This window comes from Oncorhynchus tshawytscha, linkage group LG05, assembly GCF_018296145.1.
Source record: "Oncorhynchus tshawytscha isolate Ot180627B linkage group LG05, Otsh_v2.0, whole genome shotgun sequence".
Classification (NCBI taxonomy): domain Eukaryota; kingdom Metazoa; phylum Chordata; class Actinopteri; order Salmoniformes; family Salmonidae; genus Oncorhynchus; species Oncorhynchus tshawytscha.
This window is the reverse complement of record NC_056433.1, coordinates 79,405,982-79,431,690: the sequence shown is the minus strand read 5'-3', so window position 1 is coordinate 79,431,690 and position 25,709 is coordinate 79,405,982. Positions and strand designations below refer to the sequence as shown.

At 42.9% G+C, this 25,709-nt stretch overlaps 1 protein-coding gene across 2 annotated transcripts in view; it reads right to left on the bottom strand.

Moving 5' to 3' along the window:
• The window catches only part of swt1 (SWT1 RNA endoribonuclease homolog), a 35,153-nt gene that overhangs the window by 6,583 nt on the left and 2,861 nt on the right, over window positions 1-25,709 (bottom strand). The window contains exons 6-14 of one of the 2 annotated variants that reach the window (XR_002953663.2): window positions 24,622-24,813; window positions 24,147-24,240; window positions 23,434-23,821; window positions 22,603-22,741; window positions 21,315-21,463; window positions 20,932-21,086; window positions 20,630-20,732; window positions 15,315-15,381; window positions 15,012-15,079 (exon numbers count right to left, since the gene is read on the bottom strand). Coding sequence is in view for 1 of the 2 variants with exons in the window: in XM_024422342.2 (XP_024278110.1) it covers window positions 15,012-15,079; window positions 15,315-15,381; window positions 20,630-20,776; window positions 20,932-21,086; window positions 21,315-21,463; window positions 22,603-22,741; window positions 23,434-23,821; window positions 24,147-24,240; window positions 24,622-24,813 (1,399 nt within the window). In the remaining variant the exon portion in view is untranslated. Of the gene's footprint in view, window positions 1-15,011; window positions 15,080-15,314; window positions 15,382-20,629; window positions 20,777-20,931; window positions 21,087-21,314; window positions 21,464-22,602; window positions 22,742-23,433; window positions 23,822-24,146; window positions 24,241-24,621; window positions 24,814-25,709 lie in introns of both variants that reach the window. The other variant, XM_024422342.2, reaches the window with a different exon arrangement.

Here is a 25,709-nt window from a genome sequence, read left to right as displayed (position 1 = left end):
TTTTTAAAATGACTACCTCATCTCTGTACCCCACACATACACATAATTGTAAGGTCCCGTAGTCGAGCAGTGAATTTCAAACCCAGATTCAACCACACAGACCAGGGAGGTTTTTCAATGCCTCGCAAATAAGGGCAACTATTGGTAGATGGGTAAAAGTCCAAATAAAGCAGACATTGAATATCCCTTTGAGCATGGTGAAGCTATTAACTACACTTTGGATGGTGTATCAGTACACCCAGTCACGACAAAGATACAGGCGCTGTTCCTAACTCAGTTGCCGAAGAGGAAGGAAACCGCTCAGGGATTTCACGATGAGGCCAATGGTAACTTTAAAACAGAGTTTAATGGCTGTGGATCAATTCACTTTTGACAGAGTGTCCTGAATACAAAAAATGTGTTGTCCTGAATACAAAGTGTTGTATTTGACTTGCCCCAAACATATTACTGAGTACCACTCTCCATATTTTCAAGCATAGTGGTGGATGCATCATGTTATATGTATGCTTGTAATCGTTAAGGACTGGGGAGTTTCTCAGGATAAAAAAGGAAGGGAGCTAAGCACAGGCCAAATCCTAGAAGAAAACTTGGTTCAGTCTGCTTTCCACAAGACACTGGGAGATTAATTCACTTTTGACTTAAATCTATCTGAAGATCTATGGCAAGACCTGAACATGGCTGTCTAGCAATGACCAACAACTCATTTGACAGAGCTTGAAGAATACATTTTTTAAAAAGGACAAATTAACAACCCAGGCATGGAAAGCTCTTGGAGACCCTGCATTGCATTTTCAATTGATTTGCTAAAATTTCTAAAAACATGTTTTCACTATGTTATTATGAGGTATTGTGTGTAGATTAATGAAAAAATGTTTTATTTAATCCATTTTGAATTCAGGTTGTAACAACATAATGTGGAATAAGTCAAGGGGTATGACTACTTTCTGAAGGCACTATACGTAATGTGTGTAAACCAAATAGAAACTTGCTAACACTCTCGAAAACAGAAAAGACACTACATGACCGAAAGTACCTGCTCGTCAAACCAAAATCATGGGCATTAACATGGAGTTGGTCCCCCCTTTGCTGCTATAACAGCCTCCTCTCTTCTGGGAAGACTTTCCACTGTTGGAACGTTGCTGCGGGGACTTGCTTCCATTCAGCCACAAGAACATTAGAGAGTCGGGCACTGATGTTGGGCGATTAGGCCTGGCTCGAAGTCGGCGTTCCAATTCATCCCAAAAGTGTTCGATGTTGTTGTCAGGCCGCTGTGCAGGCCAGTCAAGTTCTTCCACACCGATCTCGACAAAGCATTTCTGTATGGACCTTGCTTTGTGCACGGGGGTATTGTCATGCTGAAACAGGAAAGGGCCTTCCCTAAACTGTTGCCACAAAGTTGGAAGCACAGAATCATCTAGTATGCTGCATCTCTAGGATTTCCCTTCACTGGAACTTAGGGACCTAGCCCGGACCATGAAAAACAGTCCCAGACCTCCTCCACCAAACTTTACAGTTGGCACTATGAATTGGGGCAGGTAGCGTTGTCCTGGCATCCACCAAAGGCAGATTCGTCCATCGAACTGCCAGATGGTGAAGTGTGATTCATCACTCCAGATAAATTGTTTTCACTGCTCCAGTCCAATGGCGGTGAGCTTTACACCACTCCAACCGACGCTTGGCATTGCACATGGTGATCTTAGGCTTGTGTGCGGCTGCTCAGCCATGGAAACACGTCATGAAGCTCCTGACAAACAGTTATTGGGCTGACATTGCTTCCAGAGGCAATTACAACTCGGTAGTGAGTGTTGCAACCGAGGAGAGACAATTTTTTACACGTAACACACTTCAGCACTCGGCGGTCCCGTTCTGTGAGCTTGTGTGGTCTGCCACTTCGCGGCTGAGCCGTTGTTGCTTCTAAATGTTTACACTTCACAACAACAGCACTTACAGTTGACCGGGGAAGCTCTAGAAGGGCAGAAATTTGGACAAACTGACTTGTTGGAAAGGTGGAATCCTATAACGATTCCACGTTGAAAGTAACTGAGCTCTTCACTAAGGCCATTCCACTGCCAATGTTTGTCTGTGGAGATTGCATGGCTGTGTGCTGGATTTTACACACCTGTCAGAAATGGGTGTGGCTGAAATAGCCAAAGCTACATATTTATGTATATATAGTGTATATGCATGACCAGATTTGCATGCAAATCCCCTTCTCTATTCTAACCAATAAGGTGATGCCTCTAAAAAAAGACCAAGAATCTGCAAATCCAATACAATGTCATATTTCCTATTGAATAAGCAATAACCTTATAGATTTATTTGACAATTTAAAAACATAATACAACCACACGTGGATAATGCATTTAAAGTTATCGAGTATGACACAAAAACGTTTGATAACGTATTTGACTGTTCAAGTGCACAGTCCCCATTAGCAGACACCAATGGTGACAGCTAGTCTTATTGGGGTCTGACACATAACAAAAAATACATTACACACAAAATACCTTACATTTAACAACATTATCATTATACTTTACAAAGCTAACACGGGCATTGTCTGTTGCTTCTGGCATTTCGAAGTGTATCTATCAGTTACATGTCAGTGAATTCACACAAAAAGTAGGTCACATGGGGGAGAGGTGTTGCTTTATTTTGGTTTTTAAAACCAGGTTTGCTTTTCACTTGCTATATATGAGATGGAAGGGAGTTCCATGCAATCATGGCTCTGTATAATACTGTACATTTCCTTGAATTTGTTTTGGACCTGGGGACTGTGAAAAGACCCCTGGTGGCATGTCTGGATGGGTAAGTGTATGTGTCAGTACGGTGTGCAAGTTGACTATGTAAACAATTGAGTTTCCAACACATCAAAAATAAAATTAAAATAAAAAGGGATTTAGTCAATCTAGTATTGCTATTAGCCCTCTGACTACAATGAAGAGCAAAATGTGCCGCTCTGTTCGGTGCCAGCTGCAGCTTAACTAGTCCCTTCTTTGCAGCACTTGACCATATGACTGGACAATAATCAAGATAAGATAAAACTAGAGCCTGCAGGACTTGCTTAGTGGAGTGTGGTGTCAAAAAAGCAGAGCATTTGTTTATCACAGACAGACCTCTCCTCATCTTTACAACCATTGAATCTATATGTTTTGACCATGACAGTTTACAATCTAAGGTAACACCAAGTAACTTAGTCTCATCAACGTGTTCAACAGCCACACTATTTATTACCATATTCAGCTGAGGTCTAGAATTTAGGGAATGATTTGTACCAAATACAATACTCGTAGTTTTAGAAATGTTTAGGACCATCTTATTACTGGCCACCCATTCTAAAACTAACTGCAACTTTGTTTAGGGTTGCAGTGACTTCACTAGCTGTGGTTGCTGATGCGTAAAGGCTTGAATCATCAGCATACATGGACACACAGGCTTTGTGTAATGCCAGTGGAAAGGTCATTGGTAAAAATAGAGAAGAGTAGAGGACCAAGAGAGCTGCCCTGCTGTACACCACACTTTACATGTTTAACAGAGAAGCTTCCATTAAAAGAAAACCCTGTGTTCTATTAAATAGATGGCTCTGAATCCACGATACGGCAGAGGTTAAAAAAAAAACATAACACATACGTTTTTTCAACAATAGGTTATGGTCAACAATATCAAAGGCTGCACTGACAGTACAGCTCCCACAATCTTATCAATTTCTTTCAACCAATTATCTGTAATTTATGACAATGCAGTACATGTTGAGTGCTCTCCTCTATAAGCATGATGAAAGACTGTTGTTAGCATTGTATTTAGTCAAACACGTTTTTTCCCCAGCAGCAAGCTGATAGGTTGGCTGTTAGATTCAAGTAATAGTGGTGCGCAGATCAGCTGTTTGTTCACCCACCTGAAATTGATAATAACCCATCCGCATGATTATATATGATAAAAATGAACATCTGAGGCCCGCACTCAACCCTGACAAGCAAATATTTTTTTTTTTGTTGTTGCTTGATTTAGATACATTTCTGCTTATAATTGCCAACATTTTGGTAGGCTATGTCTTAGTCAACTTGTCTATAATTAGATGTCATAAGATGCTGCCCTAGAAGATTGAATGAACCCTTGCTCGACAGAATAGTAATAGAATGCTTTAATCTAGTTGACATCAGTAAAGTTCTCTTTCATCTTCCAAAGAGCAAAGATGTTTCGGGACTGGGGAGAAAATACAATAACTCAACACCAAAGAAAATGTCCAAAACGACATCAGTTTGGCCGGTTGTTAGGAAAAAGAAAACTGTGAAAATGACCCAACATGTTTTTCAGTTCGGCTTCAATGCATATTTTATGTGGTTGAAATACTATCAATTTTTATGATGAAGACAGCACCTCTACAGATGGTATCTAACTGAACATTGCATTCTCTCAAAATACAGAAATACATAAATCATATTTCTCCACTCCTGTTCTCAAGTCCAAATGTTGCCTACATTTGGTGTATCATTTTACTGCAAGAAATTCTTAATTCTGCAGGAGTTATTATTAAGGCCTGCCATCAGTGTCCAGATTTCAGTTTCCATTTAACGCTTCTACACAGTAGGCTACAGTTCCCTTGACATGCCATAGGCCTATTCGAAGTCCCGTCTTGTGACTGTCGAAATTGTATAGCTCCTCACAATCATCATACATAACACTGCTATCATCCTCTTTTACCACTTCAACAGATCTTTCCAATCATTACTTTTATGGCCCTTCTCTTTATTTTCAACCCTACCTTTGCAACTTTTAAAATAAAGAGTGATTTTTTTGGACTCCTGAACAGCTAATCAAAAGAGCTACCCAGACCTCTCTTGTACGCTGCTGCTACTCACTGTTTATAATCTATGCATAGTCATTAGTCACTTTAACTCTACCTACATGTACATAGAGTTGAAGTCGGAAGTTAACATACACTTAGGTTGGAGTCATTAAAACTCATTTTTCAACCACTCCTCAAATTTCTTGTTAACAAACTATACCACCCTGCATACCACTGCTGGCTTGCTTCTGAAGCTAAGCAGGGTTGGTCCTGGTCAGTCCCTGGATGGGAGAATAGATGCTGCTGGAAGTGGTGTTGGAGGGCCAGGAGGAGGCACTCTTTCATCTGGTCTAAAAAAAATATCCCAATGCCCCAGGGCAGAGATTGGGGACACTGCCCTGTGTAGGGTGCTGTCTTTCGGATGGGACGTTAAACGGGTGCCCTGACTCTCTGAGGTCATTAAAGATCCCATGGCACTTATCGTAATAGTAGGGGTGATAACCCTGGTGTCCTGGCTAAATTCCTAATCTGGCCCTCAAACCATCACGGTCACCTAATAATCCCCAGTTTACAATTGGCTCATTCATCCCCCTCTTCTCCCCTGTAACTATTCCCCAGGTCGTTGCTGTAAATGAGAACTTACCTGGTAAAATAACAGATAAATTAAAACAAATGTAAAAAAATGTTTTGGCAAGTCGGTTAGGACATTATTGTGTGCATGACAAGTAATTTTGCCAAAAATTGTTTAGACATACACATGTGCCTTTAAACAGCTTGGAAAATTCCAGAAAATGATGTCATGGCTTTAGAAGCTTCTGATTGGCTAATTGACACAATTTGAGTCAATTGGAGGTGTACCTGTGGATGTATTTAAAGGCCTACCTTCAAACTCAGTGCCTCTTTGCTTGACATCATAACAAAATCAAAAGAAATCAGCCAAGACCTCAGAAAAAACATTGTAGACCTACACAAGTCTGGTTCATCCTTGCGAGCAATTTCCAAACGCCTGAAGGTACCACCTGTACAAACAATAGTACGCAATGGGACCACACAGCTATCATACTGCTCAGGAAGGAGACACGTTCTGTCTCCTAGAGATGAACGTACTTTGGTGCAAGAAGTGCAAATCAATCCCAGAACAGCAGCAAAGGACCTTGTGAAGATTCTGGAGGAAACAGGTAGAAAAGTATCTATATCCACAGTAAAACAAGTCCTATATTGACATAACCTGAAAGGCCGCTCAGCAAGGAAGAAGCCACTTCTCCAAAACCGCCATAAAAAAGCCAGACTACGATTTGCAACTGCACATGAGGAAGTACGTATTTTTTGGAGAAATGTCCCCTGGTCTGATGAAACAAAAATAGAACCGTTTGGCCATAATGACCATCATTATGTTTGGAGGAAAAAGGGGGAGGCTTGCAAGCCGAAGAACACCATCCGAACTGTTAAGCACAGGGGTGGCAGAATCATGTTGTGGGGGTGCTTCGCTGCAGGAGGGACTGGTGCACTTCACAAAATAGATGGCTCCATGAGGGAGAAAATGTATGTGGATATATTGAAGCAACATCTCAAGACATCAGTCAGGAAGATAAAGCTTGGTCGCAAATGGGTCTTCCAAATGAACAATGACCCCAAGCATACTTCCAAATTTGTGGCAAAATAGCTTAAGGACAACAAAGTCAAGATATTGGAGTGGCCATCACAAAGCCCTGACCTCAATCCCATAGAAAATGTGTGGGCAGAACTGAAAAAGAGGCCTACAAACCTGACTCAGCTACACCAGCTCTGTCAGGAGGAATGGGCCAAAATTCACCCAACTTATTGTGGGAAGCTTGTGGAAGGCTACGCGAAACGTTTGACCCAAGTTAAACTATTTAAAGGCAATGCAACCAAATACTAATTGAGTGCATGTAAACTTCTGACCCACTGGGAATGTGATGAAAGAAATAAAAGCTGAAATAAATCACTCTACTATTATTCTGACATTTCACATTATTAAAATAAAGTGGTGATCCTATCTGACCTAAGACAGGGAATTTCTACTAAGAATGAAAATGTCAGGAATTGTGGAAAAACTGAGTTTAAATGTATTTGGCTAAGCTTCTGACTTCAACTGTATTAGCTCAATTACCTCAACTAACCTTGACTCTGTACCGGTACCCCTTGTATATAGCCTCGCTTGTTTTTTGACTGCTGCTGTTTAATTATCTCTTTAATTATCTGTTACTTTTACCCCCTTTCTCCCCAATTTCGTGGTATCCAATTGTTAGTAGTTACTATCTTGTCTCATCGCTACAACTCCCGTACGAGAGACGAAGGTCGAAAGCCATGCGTCCCCAGAAACACAACCAAACCAAGCCGCACTGCTTCTTAACACAGTGCGCCTCCAACCCGGAAGCCACACCAATGTGTCGGAGGAAACACTGTGCACCTGGCTACCTTGGTTAGCACGCACTGCGCCCGGCACGCCACAGGAGTCGCTGGTGCGCGATGAGATAAGGATATCCCTACCGGACAAACCCTCCCTAACCCGGACGACGCTAGGCCAATTGTGCGTCAGCCCACGGACCTCCTGGTCACGGCCGGCTGCGACAGAGCCTGGGAGCGAACCCAGAGTTTCTGGTGGCACAGCTAGAGCTGCAATGCAGAGCCCTAGAGCACTGCGCCACCCGGGAGGCCCCTGTTTTCAATTTTTTACTTAACACTTCTTTTTTTTCTTAACTTCTTGAAGCATTGTTGAGTAAGGGATTGTAAGTAAGCATTTCACTGTAAGGTCTACACCGGTTGTATTTGGCACATGTGACAAATACAAATTGATTTGTCTTGAGTTAAACTTCGGCAATGTCTTTTTGCCTCCGTGGATTGACGTTAACTTTTTCTGCCAGTTCCCAAAAGCATTATTTGGCAATTGGCTGTGTAGGCTACTTAGGGCCTTACAGTTAAGCCCTAAAGTGGAAGCTTATGCACAAATACCAGATAGCCTAAAATAATGAAAGAAAAACCTCATTGTAGCCTATATAAATTACCAGTCAAAAGCTTGAACAAGTACTCATTCAAGGGTTTCTTTATTTTTAATATTTTCTACATTGTATAATAATAATGAAGACAACACTATGAAAATAACACATGGATTCATGTGGTAACCAAACAAGTGTTAAACAAATCAAAATGTTTCATATTTCACAGTCTTCAAAGTAACCACCCTTTGCCTCAATGACAGCTTTGCACACTCTTGGCATTCTCTCAACCAGCTTCATGAGGTAGTCACCTGGAATGCTTTTCAGGGCTCTCTAGAGGGTGGTGCTGTCTGCACAAAGCATCACCGGGGGCAAACTGCCTGCCCTCCTACAGCACCCAATGTCACAGGAAGGCCAAAAAGATCATCAAGGACAACAACCACCCAAGCCACTGCCTGTCACCCTGCTATCATCCAGAAGGCGAGGTCAGTACAAGCTGGGACCGAGAGACTGAAAAACAGCTTCTATCTCAAGGCCATCAGACTGTTAAACAGCCATCACTAGCACAGAGTGTCTGCAGCCTATATACACAGACTTTAAATCATTGGCCACTTTCATAAAAGGAACACTAGTCACTTTAATAATGTTTACATATCTTGCATTACTCATCTCATATGTATATATGCTGTGTCCTATACTATCTACTGTAGCTCAGTCTATGCTGCTCGGACATTGCCTGTCCATTTTATTTTATTTTTTAAATATATTCTTAATTCCAATCCTTTACTTAGTGTGTATTAGGTATTTGTTGTAATATCTAAAAATGTCACTAGAAGCACAAGCATTTTGCTACACCCACAATACCATCTGATAAATATGTGTGTGTGACAAATAAAATTTGATTTGAAGGTGTGCCTTGTTAAAAGTTCATTTGTTGAATGTCTTTCCTTCTTAATGAATTTGAGCCAATCAGTTGTTGTTGTGACAAGGTAGTGGTGGTACACAGAATATAGCCCTATTTGGTAAAATACCAAATCCATATTATGGCAAAAACAGCTCAAATAAGCAAAGAGAAACGACAGGCCTTCATTACTTTATAAAGAACTTTGAAAATGTCTTCAAGTGCAGTTCCAAAAACCCTCAAGAGCTTTGATGAAACTGGCTCTCATGAGGACCGCCACAGGAAAGGAAGACCCAGAGTTACCTCCGCTGCAGAGGATAAGTTCATTAGAGTTACCAGCCCCAGAAATTTCACCCCAAATAAATACTTCACAGAGCTCAAGTAACTGATACATCTCAACATCAACTGTTCAGAAGAGACTGCGTGACTCAGGCCTTAAGGCCTAACTGCTGCAAAGAAACCACTATTAAAAGGAAACCAATAATAAGAAGAGACTTGTTTGGGCCAAGAAACACAAGCCAAGAAACACAAGCCAAGAAACACAAGCAATGGACATTAGACAAGAGGAAATCTGTCGTTTGGTCTGATGAGTCCACTTGTTAGATACTGCGCATGAAGACATTTTTGGTTCCAAACGCCGTGTCTGTGGACGGATGATCTCCGCAGAGTAGGTGAACTGATGATCTCCGCATGTGTGGTTCCCAATGAGAAGCATGGAGGTGGTGTGATGGTGCTTTGCTGGTGACACTGTCTGATTTATTTAGAATTCAAGGCACTCTTAACCAGCATGGCTACCACAGCATTCTGCAGAGATACATCATCCCATCTGGTTTGTGCTTATTTTATTTTACCTTTATTTAACTAGTCAATTGACCCAACAGACCTCCAGGCTGTGTAAGAGCTATGTGACCAAGAAGGAGAGTGATGGAGTGCTGCATCAATTGACCTGGCCTCCACAATCACCTGACCTCAACCCAATTGAGATGGTTTGGGAAGAGTTGGACCGCAGAGTGAAGGAAAAGCAGCCAACAAGTGATCAGCATACGTGGGAACTCAAACCAGGTGAAGCTGGTTGAGAGAATGCCAAGAGTGTGCAAAGCTGTCATCAAGACAAAGAGTGACTACTTTGAGGAGTCTAAAATATATTAGATAACACGTTTTTGGATACTACATGATTCCATATGTGTTATATCATAGTTGATGTCTTCACTATTATTCTACAATGTAGAAAATAGTAACTAGTAACTGACTGGTACTGTACATTTATTGATATTTTAATCTATTGTTTCTGTTTATTCAACCCGCCCGTAACCCAACCGCCCTTCAGCCACACAACATTTAAAATGACTAAAACCGTCCACCCTGCGGATATAACCGTGAGGACTACGGGTTATGAGTCAACCCGTGCGTCACTAACAGGTAAATGCCGCTTTGCCATTCTTGGGTAGCAGAATGACTTTGGCTTCCATCCAGGTTTGAGGACAAACACTTTCCTCTAGGCTCAGATTAAAGCAACATCTCCCCCATAAGCATCCCTGTCTCTTTTGTACAGTCGTATGAAAAAGTTTGGGCACCCCTGACAATTTCCATGATTTCCATTTATAAATAATTGGGTGTTTGGATCAGCAATTTAATTTTGATCTATCAAATAACTGATGGACACAGTAATATTTCAGTAGTGAAATGAGGTTTATTGGATTAACAGAAAATGTGCAATATGCATCAAAACAAAATTAGACAGGTGCATAAATTTGGGCACCCCGATAGAAAAATCACATCAATATTTAGTAGAGCCTCCTTTTGCTAAAATAACTGCCTCTAGACGCTTCCCGCCTCTACACGCCTCTAATGAGTGTCTGGATTCTGGATTAAGGTATTTTCGACCATCCCTCCTTACAAAACATCTCCAGTTCAGTTAGGTTTGATGGTTGCCGAGCATGGACAGCCAGCTTCAAATCATCCCACAGATTCTCAATGATATTCAGGTCTGGGGACTGGGATGGCCATTCCAGAACATTGTACTTGTTCCTCTGCATAAATGCCTGGGTAGATTTTGAGCAGTGTTTTGGGTCGTTGTCTTGTTGAAATATCCAACCCCGGCGTAACTTCAACTTTGTGACTGATTCTTCAACATTATTCCCAAGAATCTGCTGATATTGAATGGAATCCATGCGACCCTCAACTTTAACAAGATTCCCAGTACCGGCACTGGCCACACAGCCCCACTGCATGATGGAACCCCCACCAAATTTGACTGTGGGTAGCAAGTGTTTTTCTTGGAAAGCTGTGTTCTTTTGCCGCCATGCATAATGTCCCTTGTTATGACCAAATAACTCAATCTTTGTTTCATCAGTCCACAGCACCTTATTCCAAAATGAAGCTGGTTTGTCCAAATGTGTGTTTGCATTCCTCAAGCGACTCTGTTTGTGGCGTGTGTGCAGAAAAGGCTTCTTCCGCATCCCTCTCCCATACCGCTTCTCCTTGGGCAAAGTGCCCTGAATTGTTGAACGATGCACAGTGACACCATCTGCAGCAAGATGATGTTGTAGGTCTTTGGAGGTGGTCTGTGGGCTGTTTTTGACCGTTCTCACCATCCATCGCCTTTCCGATATTTTACTTGGCCTGCCACTTCTGGCCTTAACAAGAACTGTGCCTGTGGTCTTCCTGACAGCTTAAAATCTCTGCGATAGCTTTTTGTAGCCTTCCTCTAAACCATAATGTTGAACAAACGTTGTTTTCAGGTCATTTGAGAGTTGTTTTGAGGCCCCCATGTTGCCACTCTTCAGAGGCGAGTCAAAGAGAACAACAACTTGCAATTGGCCACGTGATTTCTCGTGATTGGATGCACTTGTCTATGAAGTCCAAGGCTTAATGAGCTCACCAAACCAATTGTGTGTTCCAATTAATCAGTGCTAAGTAGTTACAGGTATTCAAATCAGCAGAATGACAAGGGTGCCCACATTTTTGCATAGCCTATTTTTCACATCTGATTTAATTTCATACAACTTAATATTGCTACACTAAAAATCTTTGTCTGGACAATACCCCAGTACTCAGCTTTTATTAGAAAATGAATGGCATGCAACTATGATGATTTTCTGTGACGACAGAGTAAATTATTATGCAGCCTCAGAGGGGTGCCCAAACTTTTTCATACGACTGTAGATGTTATATCCTTGTATTGATACTGCTGTATCAAAGGAATTATCTAAATGAGTCTCAGAAATGGCTAATTTATTAATGTTGTTATCTGATGTTAGCAAGTTATTGATTTCATGAACCTTATTTCTAAGGCTACGTATATATTAATGTGCTTTTTTTTGTTGCCCTTTCCTGGGTAGCTCATCAGAGATGGCCATAATCCCATTTTACAGTCGTAAGAATTTCAGAAAAAGAGTCACTGGCACTGCGACTAGAATGGCTGGCATGGCAATCAGGGTTGTGATAGTTCCACTGGGAGGTAGGTGATTGTGATGTCACAATGAGGTGAAACTAGACTCCCAGCCCCATGCATCAGCTACCATCGAAAAAAAATATGAATAAAAATTACTACGACATAATGGGTAGACTGGCAGCCATTTTTGGGTGTACCCATGCCAGGAAGTTAAAGCAGGAAGCGAGCCTTTCAATCTGTGATGTGATTTGTTGAGTCAACTCAACTGACATTTCAAAAAATACATTGATGCTAACTGATGTGGCTCATGCATTTGAATGAACATTCTACACTACCATGGCAACCCAGCATCAGTTGACAGAACATTCCAAAATACCATGGAAAGCAATTGGGAGTTCACCGGTCAATTTTCAGGGTTGGAGCTTCCAAGCCCATTCAATTCATTCTTATTTCTAAATTGCATTAGGAAAGTATTCAGACCCCTTGACACATTTTGTTACGTTACAGCCTTATTCTAAAATTGATTCAATAGTTTTTTTTTATCCTCCTCAATCTACACACAATACCCCATATATGGCAAAGCAAAAACAGGTTTGTAGAATTGTTTTGCTAATTTATAAAAAATAAAATAAATACCTTATGTACATAAGTATTCAGACCCTTTGCTATGAGACTCAAAATTGAGCTCAGGTGCATCCTGTTTCCATTGATCATCCTTGAGATGTTTCTACAACTTGATTGAAGTCCACCTGTGGAAATTTCAATTGATTGGACATGATTTGGAAAGGCACACACCTGTCTATATAAGATCCCACAGTTGACAGTGTGTCAGAGCAAAACCAAGTCATGGGGTTGAAGGAATTGTCCGTAGAGCTCCGAGACAGGATATTGTCGAGGCACAGATCTGGGGAAGGGTACCAAAATATTTCTGCAGCATTGAATGCCCCAAGAACATCCATCATTCTTAAATCATTCACATCCATCATTCTTAAATGGAAGAGGTTTGGAACCACCAAGACTCTTCCTAGAGCTGGCCACTAGGTCAAACTGAGCAATTGGGGGAAAAGGGCCTTGGTCAGGGAGGTGACCAGAACCCTATGGTCCCTCTGACAGAGCTCCAGAGTTCCTCTGTGGAGATGGGAGAACCTTCCAGAAGGACAACCATGTGTGCAGCACTGGCCACTCTACCTTAATGGTAGAGTGGCCAGACCGAATCCACTCCTCTGTAAAGGTTAAAAGTTTTTTATTTATTTCACCTTTATTTAACCAGGTAAGCTAGTTGAGAAGAAGTTCTCATTTACAACTGTGACCTGACAGCCGCATGGAGTTTGCCAAAAGGCCCCTAAAAAAGGACTCACAGACCATGAGGAGCACGATTCTCTGGTCTGATGAAGCCAAGATTGAACTACTGGCCTGAATGCCAAGCGTCACGTCTGGAGGAATGCTGGCACCATCCCTATGGTGAAGCATGGTGGTGGCAGCATCATGCTGTGGGGATGTTTTTCAGTGGCAGGGACTGGGAGACTAGTCAGGATCGAGGGAAAGATGAACGGAACAAAGTACAGAGAAATCCTTCATGAAAACCTGCTCCAGAGCGCTCAGGACCTCAGACTGGTGCGAACGCTCACCTTCCAACAGAACAATGACCCTAAGCACACAGCCAAGACAACGCAGGAGTGGCTTCGGGACAAGTCTCTGAATGTCCGTGAGTGGCCCAGCCAGAACCCGGACTTGAACTCCATCGAACATCTCTGGAGAGACCTGAAAATAGCTGTGCAGCGACACTCTCCATCCAACCTGACAGAGCTTGAGAGGATCTGCAGAGAAGAATGGGACAAACTCTCCAAATACAGGTCTGTCAAGCTTGTAGAGTCATCCCCAAGAAGACTCGAGGCTGTAATTACTGCCAAAGGTGCTTTGGCAGTAATTATGGGGTATTATGTTTGGATTAATGAGAAAACCCCCAATGTAATCCATTTTAGAATAGGGCTATAACGTAACAAAATGTGTAAAAAGTCAAGGGGTCTGAATACTTTCTGAATGCACTACATGTCAGACCTGCCTAGGCATGCTATCATCAAAGACACTTACTACACATGCGTGGGCTAGACCAGTGGTTCCCAAACAGGGGTCCTAGGCCTAGCTAAACGGGGTACTTGAGAAGACTGGTAAAATGCACACGAGGGAGTACTTCAGGGGTACTCCGAGCAAAGCAAAATTCAGTTTGTGGTACAGTAACCAAAAATGGTTGGGAACAACTGGACTAGACCACCCTGGTTACTCGCTGGATATCCTGTTAACTAGAACATTTATCCTCACTGGGAGGTCATTCTCCACTCTCCCAGGTGTATTGGTGTTATTGTGGGAGGTCATTCTCCACTCTCCCAGGTGTATTGGTGTTATTGTGAGAGGTCATTCTCCACTCTCCCAGGTGTATTGGTGTTATTGTGGGAGGTCATTCTCCACTCTCCCAGGTGTATTGGTGTTATTGTGAGAGGTCATTCTCCACTCTCCCAGGTGTATTGGTGTTATTGTGAGAGGTCATTCTCTACTCTCCCAGGTGTATTGGTGTTATTGTGGGAGGTCATTCTCCACTCTCCCAGGTGTATTGGTGTTATTGTGAGAGGTCATTCTCCACTCTCCCAGGTATATTGGTGTTATTGTGGGAGGTCATTCTCCACTCTCCCAGGTATATTGGTGTTATTGTGGGAGGTCATTCTCCACTCTCCCAGGTGTATTGGTGTTATTGTGAGAGGTCATTCTCCACTCTCCCAGGTGTATTGGTGTTATTGTGGGAGGTCATTCTCCACTCTCCCAGGTGTATTGGTGTTATTGTGGGAGGTCATTCTCCACTCTCCCAGGTGTATTGGTGTTATTGTGGGAGGTCATTCTCCACTCTCCCAGGTGTATTGGTGTGACAAAGCCAATTGTGCGTATGTGAGTGTAGTTGTTTATGTTTGTGTCTCCACCCACCTGTACTCGTGCTGTGAGAGACAGTCCAACAGGTCTTTGGCAGTGAACCTGGGCTCCATGGCAGCAATCTAAAGCACAAGTCACTTACAGTATTAAGATTCAGCCCAATCAGCTGGGCAATACATGTGATGTAACATTGCAATCCTATTAACATTTAGAATGAATTAATCCTACAATGTCCATGTGGATGACAAACCTTCATTCACCCTACCAAAAAACTGGGAGCTGGAAAGATGAAACATGAATGATCTCAGATGAGGTGTGACCACCGGACAGAGGTTACTAGGAGTTAGAAATACTAACCTCACTGGAGTGGATGAAGGAGAGGAGAGCCTGGGCATCTTCTAGACAGCTGTCTGTTGACAGAACCCTACAAAACAGCCAGGGTCTGATTAGGGGAGGGACACACCACACACTGTCATTAAGTAAGTAACAGAGAAAATGAACTAGGGAAAATTAAGTGATAGAAGGGGTAATTAAAATACTTCTAGAATGTATAGTGTAAATATGGAGAGAGAGAGAGAAAGACAGACAAAGAGAGATGGAGAGAGAAAGGTTGCCATGAGAAAAGGGTAACCAGTGGAGCAAACACCGTTCTAAATACAACCTAGATCTTTCTGTTTATTTATTTTCCCTTTTGAACTTCAACTATTTGCACATTGTTACGACATTAACAATAATATAACATTTGAAATGTCTATATTCTTTTAAAACTGTTGTAATGTTTACTGTATATGTTTTATTGTTTATTTCCCTTTTGTTTGTCTATTTCACTTGCTTTGGAAACAGAAACATGTTTCCCATGCCAATACAGCACCTTTTGAATTGAGAGAGAGAGAGAGACGGTGGAGGGAGAGGAAGGAAAGTAATTTCAGCAGGCTAAATCTGTCTGCATTATACATATTTTCTCCCGGCAGGGACTTGGGGGGGGGGGTTATGGGCTGTGATGATGCGTCACTGCTAGCTACTGTAAGAACTACTGTCGGTCTGTCTGTCTCCTAGGTAACCACGTAGGAACAGCTTCAACACACACACCTCACCCAAACTTCCTACAGATGGGCATACATGAAAGTCATCTTCGTTTTTGGGCTTGTCTGTTCCATTTCTAACCAACCACCTGTTCTGCCTAACGTGTACAGTGCAGAAATACCATGGACTTTATTCAAATCAACATCATGTGCAGCAGGAAAGAAACAGACTTTCGGGGACTCAGAGGGCCCTGAACAAACTGGAACTACATCACAAACACACGGTTCTAACAATGAACTAAGCCTTAACATGCTTTTGGGAAATTGGGCCCTGATCTGTATTTAGGTAGGTGGTGAAGAGGTGTTTAGGTAGGTGGTGAAGAGGTGTTTAGGTAGGTGGTGAAGAGGTGTTTAGGTAGGTGGTGAAGAGGTGTTTAGGTAGGTGGTGAAGAGGTGTTTAGGTAGGTGGTGAAGAGGTGTTTTAGGTAGGTAGTGAAGAGGTGTTTAGGTAGGTGGTGAAGAGGTGTTTAGGTAGGTAGTGAAGAGGCATCCTGGAAGACGTGATAGATGCCTCATTGTGTGACAAGTTATACAAAAACTATAGTAATAAAATACACTGTATTATTAGAACATAATGTGAATAACTTATGATATTCTGATATATTACAACTGTAATGTACAGTAGGCTGTGTGTGCTAATGAGAGTTTGACTGAGGCGTTAGGCAAATGTAATGATTAATGAGCTCTAAAATACCAATCTGGGCCTTGTTTCCCAAAAGCATCTTAAAAGAGCCCCTGAACACACCGATTTGCACGTACAGTGCATTCGGAAAGTATTCAGACACCTTGACTTTTTCCACATTTTGTTACACGCAGTACTCTATTGAAGCACCTTTGGCAGCGATTACAGCATCGAGTCTTCTTGGGTATGACTCTACAAGCTTGGCACACCTGCATCTAGGGAGTTTCTCCCATTTTTCTTTGCAGATCCTCTCAAGCTCTATCAGGTTGGATGGGGAGCATAGTTGCACACAGGGTTCAAGTCTGGGCTCTGGCTGGGCCACTCAAGGACATTCAGAGACTTGTCCCAGAAGCCACTCCTGCATCGTTTTGACTGTGAGCTTAGGGTCGTTGTCCTGTTGGAAGTTGAACCGTCATCCCAGTCTGAGGTCCTGAGTGCTTATTTATTTTAGACAGGTCTACAGAAGCATGATATGAAGAAAAGGTAGTCTTATTTCAGAAGAACAGAATAGCATCCTCTGAGTTGTCCTTATGTTAGGCCCTGATCTGGCTATGCCATATTACTGTGGGCTACACTAGTTAATTTAGCAGACAAGAACGCCATGGAATTCGAAGCAAATACTTTGTTATTTTATAGTATGAATAATAGAATTGAACATAACTAAATGAAAGGCAAAGGATATTTTCTCCAAACGATTTGAGGGAGTGTGCACATGCGGCTATTCTGTGTTGAGCGGTTAACAAAGAAATAGGTACTACTATATGCTTAATTTAGAGTTAATGTAACTAATGTAACTTTCGTTGTTCTACAAATGTTGGGCTATATATGTTTTAATTTTTAATACATTGTAAGGCTACATGAAGCAACTAATGCTGTTTTTTTTTTAATTAAAAAATAGCTTGAAAGTCAGGAGCTCTGCTTTGTTTTTTTGCGCAGGCTGTCTACACTTCCTGTCTCTCATTCACAATTTGACAATTCAAATTGAATGGTGGCATCCCCTTTGTGCGGCCATAATGCACCCTAAAGAGATCCATGCCTTTTGTGGCCAGTGGCCGTTGTTCCCTTCTCCCAGAGTGCAGCGTACTCCGAAGCACCTCTCACTCACATGGCTCTCCATCACGTGATCGGGTATTTCTCACAGGCTACAAGTGAAGACAGAAACTTTGAGGATGCAACTGCATGCATATTGAAGATATTGAAAGAACTATCCACATTTACTTTGTCAGCCAACAAGATTAGGCCTAACAAACAGCAAAAGCACTAGCCTGTCAATCTACTATCCCCATAGTACAAAAGTTTACCTAATCTATTCTGTGTGAGAAATAAATATTCCAAACATGGTCTGGGACAGTTGTGGGATGCGATAGATCCCAAATTAATACAACCACTAGCATCAAACAAACTATTTTACATAATTGATCAGAACGTTTAGCTTAAAATGTGATAAACTATTAGGCTATTTCTTCACATTACAAGTGCAGCAACACGCACACGGCAGTCGTTGTTGGTGCCGATATGGTTTACATTTAGATGCAGGAGCTCTACGTACGTTTGATCTAATATTCTATTAAAGCAATAAGCTGAAAGTTCCATTAGTGGGAAAACACCATTGTCAAAAATGACCACAAATGCGATTATGTATGTAATGTTTTTATTATAAAAAGGTGCATTATAATGGTGAAGATGGACCTTCCCCAAACTTGAAACGCGCTGCTTCTATATGCCAGTTAGGCTCTACACCCCTTGTAAAGCGGATTAATGCGCTTCATTTTAAGACGTTATTTGGCCACAAATTGTGATATAAACCTTATCAAAACATATCGGCCTATGGGCAAGGCTACATGAGGTGTGCGACTATGATTAAAAAAATGTCGCAAAAAAAATGGCATTGTTTCTTGCCTTCAAGCTGGGCATCATCCACAATTGATAATATATCATTCAAAGCGATAGGATAATATTGACACCAATCAGACTATTGTTGAATTAATCTTGTCTTTACATATAATAAATAATATATGTGTCAATTTTTTTATATTTAGAATAAACAATTATCATGCACCTGTCTCGAAACAGGGCCAGGGGAAAAATACATGTCATCTATACACTTAAATAACGAATGGAGGATGCTTTTCCCATGGTTCATTTTCATGCCAGTCAGGTAGGCTATACTCCTGTTGTAAATAAAAGCAATGTACTTAATATTAGGAAAGTTCAGAATTAAATATAGTAGGTCTAGCCTATAGAAAGCCTATGGGGCCTCCTATTTTTATTAGAGGCCATCACTATTTTCTCACGCAATTGCATAGCCTATAGAAATGTTGCGCAACATGAGCTCATGGGCACTCATGAAGTGTTTGATTAGAATTTCAATTACATTTGCATTGATGTCAGAGTGATTAGAGGGCCAATAGAGTGCCGAGTACCAGGCAGTTAGCAAACTAATGACCAGCAACCTGCATCAGAGCTTGGAGAAGCCTAATTACCGTGGCTAAACAATCACATGGAATTTGACTGCCTTCATGACCACTGGTAATACAGTCACAGCAAAAGCCCCATTTTTGACCACCGACAACGAAGTTGATTACAAATACAAAGTTGCCAATGTCTTTGCAATCATTACAAACAAGCGAAGGATAAACAGATGCTTCAAATAAACAGATGCTTCAAATGAAAAGATGCTTCAAATAAACAGATGCTTCAAATGAAAAGATGACTGCATTGAAAGATAAACAGCCTACCTAGAGTATAGACTACATAGGCCTATATTATTTCAATGATATTGAAATAAATGTTATGTTCATTGAATTTAGTTTAAAAAAAAGATGTATAATAATGCTATTTGTGATTTTAGCCTCAATATATTTGTTGATGTGTAGCCTAACGTGTGTAATGATGTTCCAAATCTTGATTCAGTGCATTATTATAGGGTAAGAATTACAATAAGCCACATCAATATTTGCAGCCATGGGTGACAATATCGCTCTAGGAGCTGATCCGTCATCAGTATTGTGAAATAATTCTAACGTTAAGGAAAGATTTAAAATGGAGAAAGCTGACCCGAGTTAAATAAAGGTTAAATAAATGAACACACCACTGGTTGGGTTCAAACTGAAACTACAATGAGGCAGAATGTTCATAGTTACTGTTGAAAGAGACAAATGTCACAGCGTTCCTGACTGAGGGGACACCATACACCAACCAAACCGGACCCCCGTTAAAGGCTGTGTCTGTGTATGTGTGCACAGCAGCATGCCTTCCTTTCAATCCTATTCCCCAATTCTTGATGAAGGAGAAGCTAGCCAATGTAGTGGAAAACAAGGCAAGGACATTTGGCTGTCCAGGAGAAAGTCACTCTTTAGAACGAATAGAAACATCACAATGAGCCATCAACCATAACATGAACGATTTCAGTGACCCCGTGACTGCTGGGATGTGACCGCTGCTTTTTAAAATAACGTCATCACCATAGCAACCGTCAGTGACGTAATGTGAAAGTGTTACTGATTGCCGATTGTCTGCAGCCTCGCTATTATCTTCCGAGTCTAGCAGAGAGGAGAGTGTGACACCAGACGGACAAGGCAAGACAGGAGCTCTACTGTGACGACATCACGCTTGTCCCATTTCTGGGCAATATGCAATCGCTCCTTCAAACACATCCTTAGTCTGGAACAGGTGGGTGATTCAGCGTCATTGAATATGGTAAGGCTAAGTTTGGGGTGGTAGTGGTCACCAGTCCTGGTCCTAAGAGTTACAAGGTTTGCAGGTGTTTAAGGTGAGAGATATGTGAGGTATCTCACCTGGTAAAGGCATGTAGCAGTTCTCTGACAGCAGTGGATAGCTTGTGCAGACAGACAGGAGAGAACTACTGTACTGTCAGAATGGAGGGAGTACAGTATGGTATAACTGACCTGGTAAAGGCCTGTAGCAGTTGTCTGACAGCAGTAGATAGTCTGTGCAGACAGGAGATGGCGTCCTGGGGAAGGGGAGGACCCTCTACTGGCTGGTTGGTTTCTATGGCGCCCGGGTCAAAGCGGAGAGCGGCGAAAACAGCAGAGCTGAACAAAGCACAATGACCTCTTATACTAACATACCCTTTAACAGGCACAGTCTTTAGAATGCATGTTAGAAATACTAGTATTTAGGACCCTGCCTTCCCAACTATGGACCTTCTCCACAGGTCCTAAACATGAACTCCGGATCATCTGCTCACCTGATCCCACACACATTGTTCCAGATGTTCTCAAACATCACCCACACTTCCTGGTGTGACACCCGAGCAGGCGTGGTCTGTTTCTCCTCCTCCTCCTCCTCTGCCATGAGAGTGTCACCGTCACTGGTGTGGGTCTCCTCTGAGACTTTCTCTGGCTACATACCAAGATCAACTTTAAGTTACATTTATTTGCCATTTGTAAACAAGCACAAACATTGGAATGTCTCTTTAGACGAGAGCTCAACGGTAAAACTGTAAAAGATTTTAAGAAACACACAAGAATACTATACAAATAAGTTTGAACAACGTGGGTACAAAACATAAAGAAAAGGGATTTGCCACCATGTGACGTTGCAGTCCTGAATGAGCTCCAGGCAGCGTACCTGAGGGAGTATCCTCTGCAGCAGGGTGTTCAGGGAGGCGAGGGCTGGTTGGACACGCCCATCATAGTCTGACCTGCAGCCAAAGGCCTGCAGCAGGTCTCTAGCCTCATACAGAGCCAGCACTGTAGAGCTATGCTCTACTGATTTACCTAAGGAGAGAGACCAGAACGTCAGAGTACACACACACTTTGTACACACATAACCAGACACACACACACACACACACACACACACACACAATCACATGTAGTCACGCACGCACATACGTCAATGAGAAACACAGAAGCCAATTGTAAGCAACCCCACAGTTTGTCCTGACAGTACAGTAGTTATTTAACCAGAGCCAGTTTGTCCTGACAGTACAGTAGTTATTTAACCAGAGCCAGTTTGTCCTGACAGTACAGTAGTTATTTAACCAGAGCCAGTTTGTCCTGACAGTACAGTAGTTATTTAACCAGAGCCAGTATATGTATTTAACCAGAGCCAGTTTGGAGAATAGTTATTTAACCAGAAGAAGTACAGTAGTTAGAGCCAGTTTGTCCTGATTAAAACCAGGTTTGTGACAGTACAGTAGTTATTTAACTTTGTTTATACCGATGTCACTTCCCTTCCGTGCACATCCACCTACACACACACACGCACAAACACTAAACACAAACAGTAACACACTGCAGTAGTTTCCACTTCTGGATTCTTTGATAGCTACCGTTCATCCCTCCCTTCCTCTCAACTCTCTAAGAGTCCTGGCTGGTCCACCCAAGATTAGAATAGGGAGGGGTCATGCTAGAGAGAGTATGATGAACAGGGGAACACACACTCACACTACAGCTGCTGATGTAATACAACGACAAACAGAGCCATGGCAACACTGAGCAGCATGTTTAGTATGGCTACTGCAGTTAACCACTCAGTCAGCATTTTGCTTCTGACACTCTTCTCTGCAGAGCCTAATTCTGAATATAGTTCTGTAGAGCAGTAGGAGCGCTGGTGTAGGCAGTATAGCACTGTGCTTTAGCCAGGGAGAACTCTATTTGCAGCAGAGTTCACTGGGCCCATTTTAAGGGATATCACTATTTATTTTTAGCATGCAAATGTACTAGTTTCCATCAAAGTGTTCAAAGTACACACAACATTTTAGTGTTTTTTCCCCCATTATTTAGTTTATTTGGACAATGTATAACAAAAACATAAGTCTCAGAAACTGAGACTACATTTGTAGTTCCCAAAGAGGGATATTGATTGCATTTTGAGAGAGCTGTAATCTGACAGTGATGTCATGGTTTCTCACCTGAGAAGAAGTAGTTGTGAAGGTTTTCCAGGGATTGCTGCAGATTTCGAGGGACAATGTTGCCAAAAACAGAGATCCAGTGTTTCTTGAAACACTGCAGAAGGTCTTCAAGAGTCCAGGGCGGTTTCAGATATACGATCTATCATTTCCAAACAAAAATGTAGGTTACAAAATGATAACTAACATCTGATCACTTTACGTAGTTCAAGCTTCCTCTCTGTATATACACTCCCATCCATGTTTCTGGACGCTGAGGAACATTTTCTTTTGGGGGGGGGGGGCTCTATTCCCAAGCATTTTATATTTGAGATAGAATGTTCATGTTAGGTGACAGTAGAGAATGTCATCTTCTATTTGACAGTATTTCCATATATATCCTTACACACAATGACTACATCTTGTGACTATAAAAACTTGCACTTGTTTTGGAATATGTTTCGCCCAATAGGAATTTATTGTTGAATGTCTTTTGCCATTTTAGAGTCACCTTTAATGCTAAATTGTTGGGACCACAGCAATAAATATGACACCCACCCCCTCACTACTACTGCTGAACAAAGTCAGAGGGGAAACACTGAGCACAATTCCACATCTACCAATCTGCTGATTCCTTTCAGAGGCCAAGGCTGCATCCCGATTCTCCACACTTTTCCTGAAGTGTGCACTTGCACCCTCCCTATCATGGATTGAAAAGCATGGGACTGGGGTAGGCAACGGCTGGAGGGAGTTTCCATCATAGTAAAATCTATGACAGGGATTGTGCAAAAGGCGGAGAATCTGGACACAGCCGATTGGCTGATTTGGAATTGACCAGAAGATTGTGGAGTTTACCTCTGTCCACAGTTCTTCATAGGCTGCCTTCATCTCAATCTCCAGCACCTGAGAGAGCGCCTCTTTCAGACAGTCCTCCAGTACTGACACACAGCTGCTCAGCTCCCGGGCCTCTTCTGCAGCCTTCTTTCTCTTCTCTTCCATTTCTCTCTCTTTCCCTCCATCACTCCTGCTCTGTTCATTCTGCTGCCGGCCTGGGAAGGGGCTGGGTTTCTGGTGGTCACGGGTCTGGCTCGGGGTGCAGGTGAGGGTTTGTGTCTGTGTGCTGACAGGGGTCAGGTTGTGGACACCAGGCATTTTGAGCCTGTCTACCTCCTCCAACAGGTCAGCCTTACCGAAGGCCTTCACCCCACTCAGCAAGGCCTTACTACACAGGTTCTTATCATTACTGTGGACACATACACAATCAAAATCAACCAGACAGAAAGATATTGCTACAAATGCACGTCACACACAGTGAGACAGAGTGAGTAAGTGTGAGAGTGTGTGTGTGTGTGTGTGACCAGATAGTGTGAGGCCTCTTGTAAAGGAAGTCTTTGTGAAATGAAGAAGTGAATACTGATGACAAGCAGTATCGCTTTCAAACAGCACCATATCACATACAGAACTATCTCCAGACAGGCACGCACACACACTGTCAAACCTTTCCTGCGTGTATCTGCAGAGGAAAGACAGGCAGACACACTGCAGCAGGGGGGTGGGAGTGGACTCACGTGCAAAGGATGAGAGCACCCTCTGGGTAAAGACTCTGGTATTGCAGGCAGCACTGCAGCACTCTGTCGTCATTATTCTCAGCATTGAGTCCCTCTGTCAGAGAGAGCGAGAGAGATAAATATATATTTTTTGATATGTATAATTTGACAATGTAAGAAATAACTTGCCATGTCAATAAAGTCAATTAAATTGAGAGAGAGAGAACGGGAGACATGCGTCATGACCATCAGCTCAGCACTGAAGACAGAGAGGTGAACCTGCTAGTTACTGCCGACAGGTAAAACAGAGTTTAGCAGAGGTTCTGCAGAAAGGGAGAGATTCAACTAGCGCGACTCTGCTCGTCATTGAAACAAGTCGTTTTCTGATGCTGCATGCACCGAGTTGAAATAGCACTGTGCTGCTATTGCCAGCAGGTGGCAGTCCAGAGGAACTATTGTTCAGTCCGTGCCAATGGAGGGAATACATAGGACTCACGGCTGCTCTGAGAGGCCTGCTGCATGGACTGGCCCCAGAGTCGAGGCTCCTGGCTCTTCAGGCAGGTGTAGATGTAATGAACGGCAGGTGTGGCCAGGTGGGCTACAGAGCTGGACAGCCTCTTCCTGTTCTTCAGAGAGTCTAGCTCCTGTAGTACCACCCAGGGTACGAGCACTGTGGGGAGACCTAGAGCTGAGGGAGAGGAGGGAGAGGTGGGGGAGGACAGATGAGGGTGGAGAGATGAGGAAAAGTGGTGGAGAACGAGGAAAAGTGGTGGAGAACAAAGAGAAGTGGGGGAGGAGGAGGAGAGGTTTGGGAGGATGGCAGGAGAGGTGGGGGGAAGAGAAGAAAAGGGGGAGAGGGGAAGGTTGAGGAAGAAGGGAGGAGGAGAAGGTTTAGAAAGAAGGGAGGAGGAGAAGGGAGATGGAGGGGGAATAGGAGAAGGTTGAGGAAGAAGGGAGGAGAGGGGAGATGGAGGGGGATAGGGGAAGGTTGAGGAAGAAGGGAGGAGGAGAGGGGAGATGGAGGGGGATAGGGGAAGGTTGAGGAAGAAGGGAGGAGGAGAGGGGAGATGGAGGGGGTTAGGGGAAGGTTGAGGAAGAAGGGAGGAGGAGAGGGGAGATGGAGGGGGAATAGGAGAAGGTTGAGGAAGAAGGGAGGAGGAGAGGGGAGATGGAGGGGGATAGGGAAGGTTGAGGAAGAAGGGAGGAGGAGAGGGGAGATGGAGGGGGAATAGGGAAGGTTGAGGAAGAAGGGAGGAGGAGAGGGGAGATGGAGAGGGGATAGGGAAGGTTGAGGAAGAAGGGAGGAGGAGAGGGAGATGGAGGGGGATAGGGAAGGTTGAGGAAGAAGGGAGGAGGAGAGGGAGATGGAGGGGGAATAGGAGATGGTTGATGAAGAAGGGAGGAGGAGAGGGGAGATGGAGGTGGGATAGGGGAAGGTTGAGGAAGAAGGGAGGAGGAGAGGGGAGATGGAGGTGGGATAGGGGAAGGTTGAGGAAGAAGGGAGGAGGAGAGGGGAGATGGAGGGGGAATAGGAGAAGGTTGATGAAGAAGGGAGGAGGAGAGGGGAGACAGAGGGGGAATAGG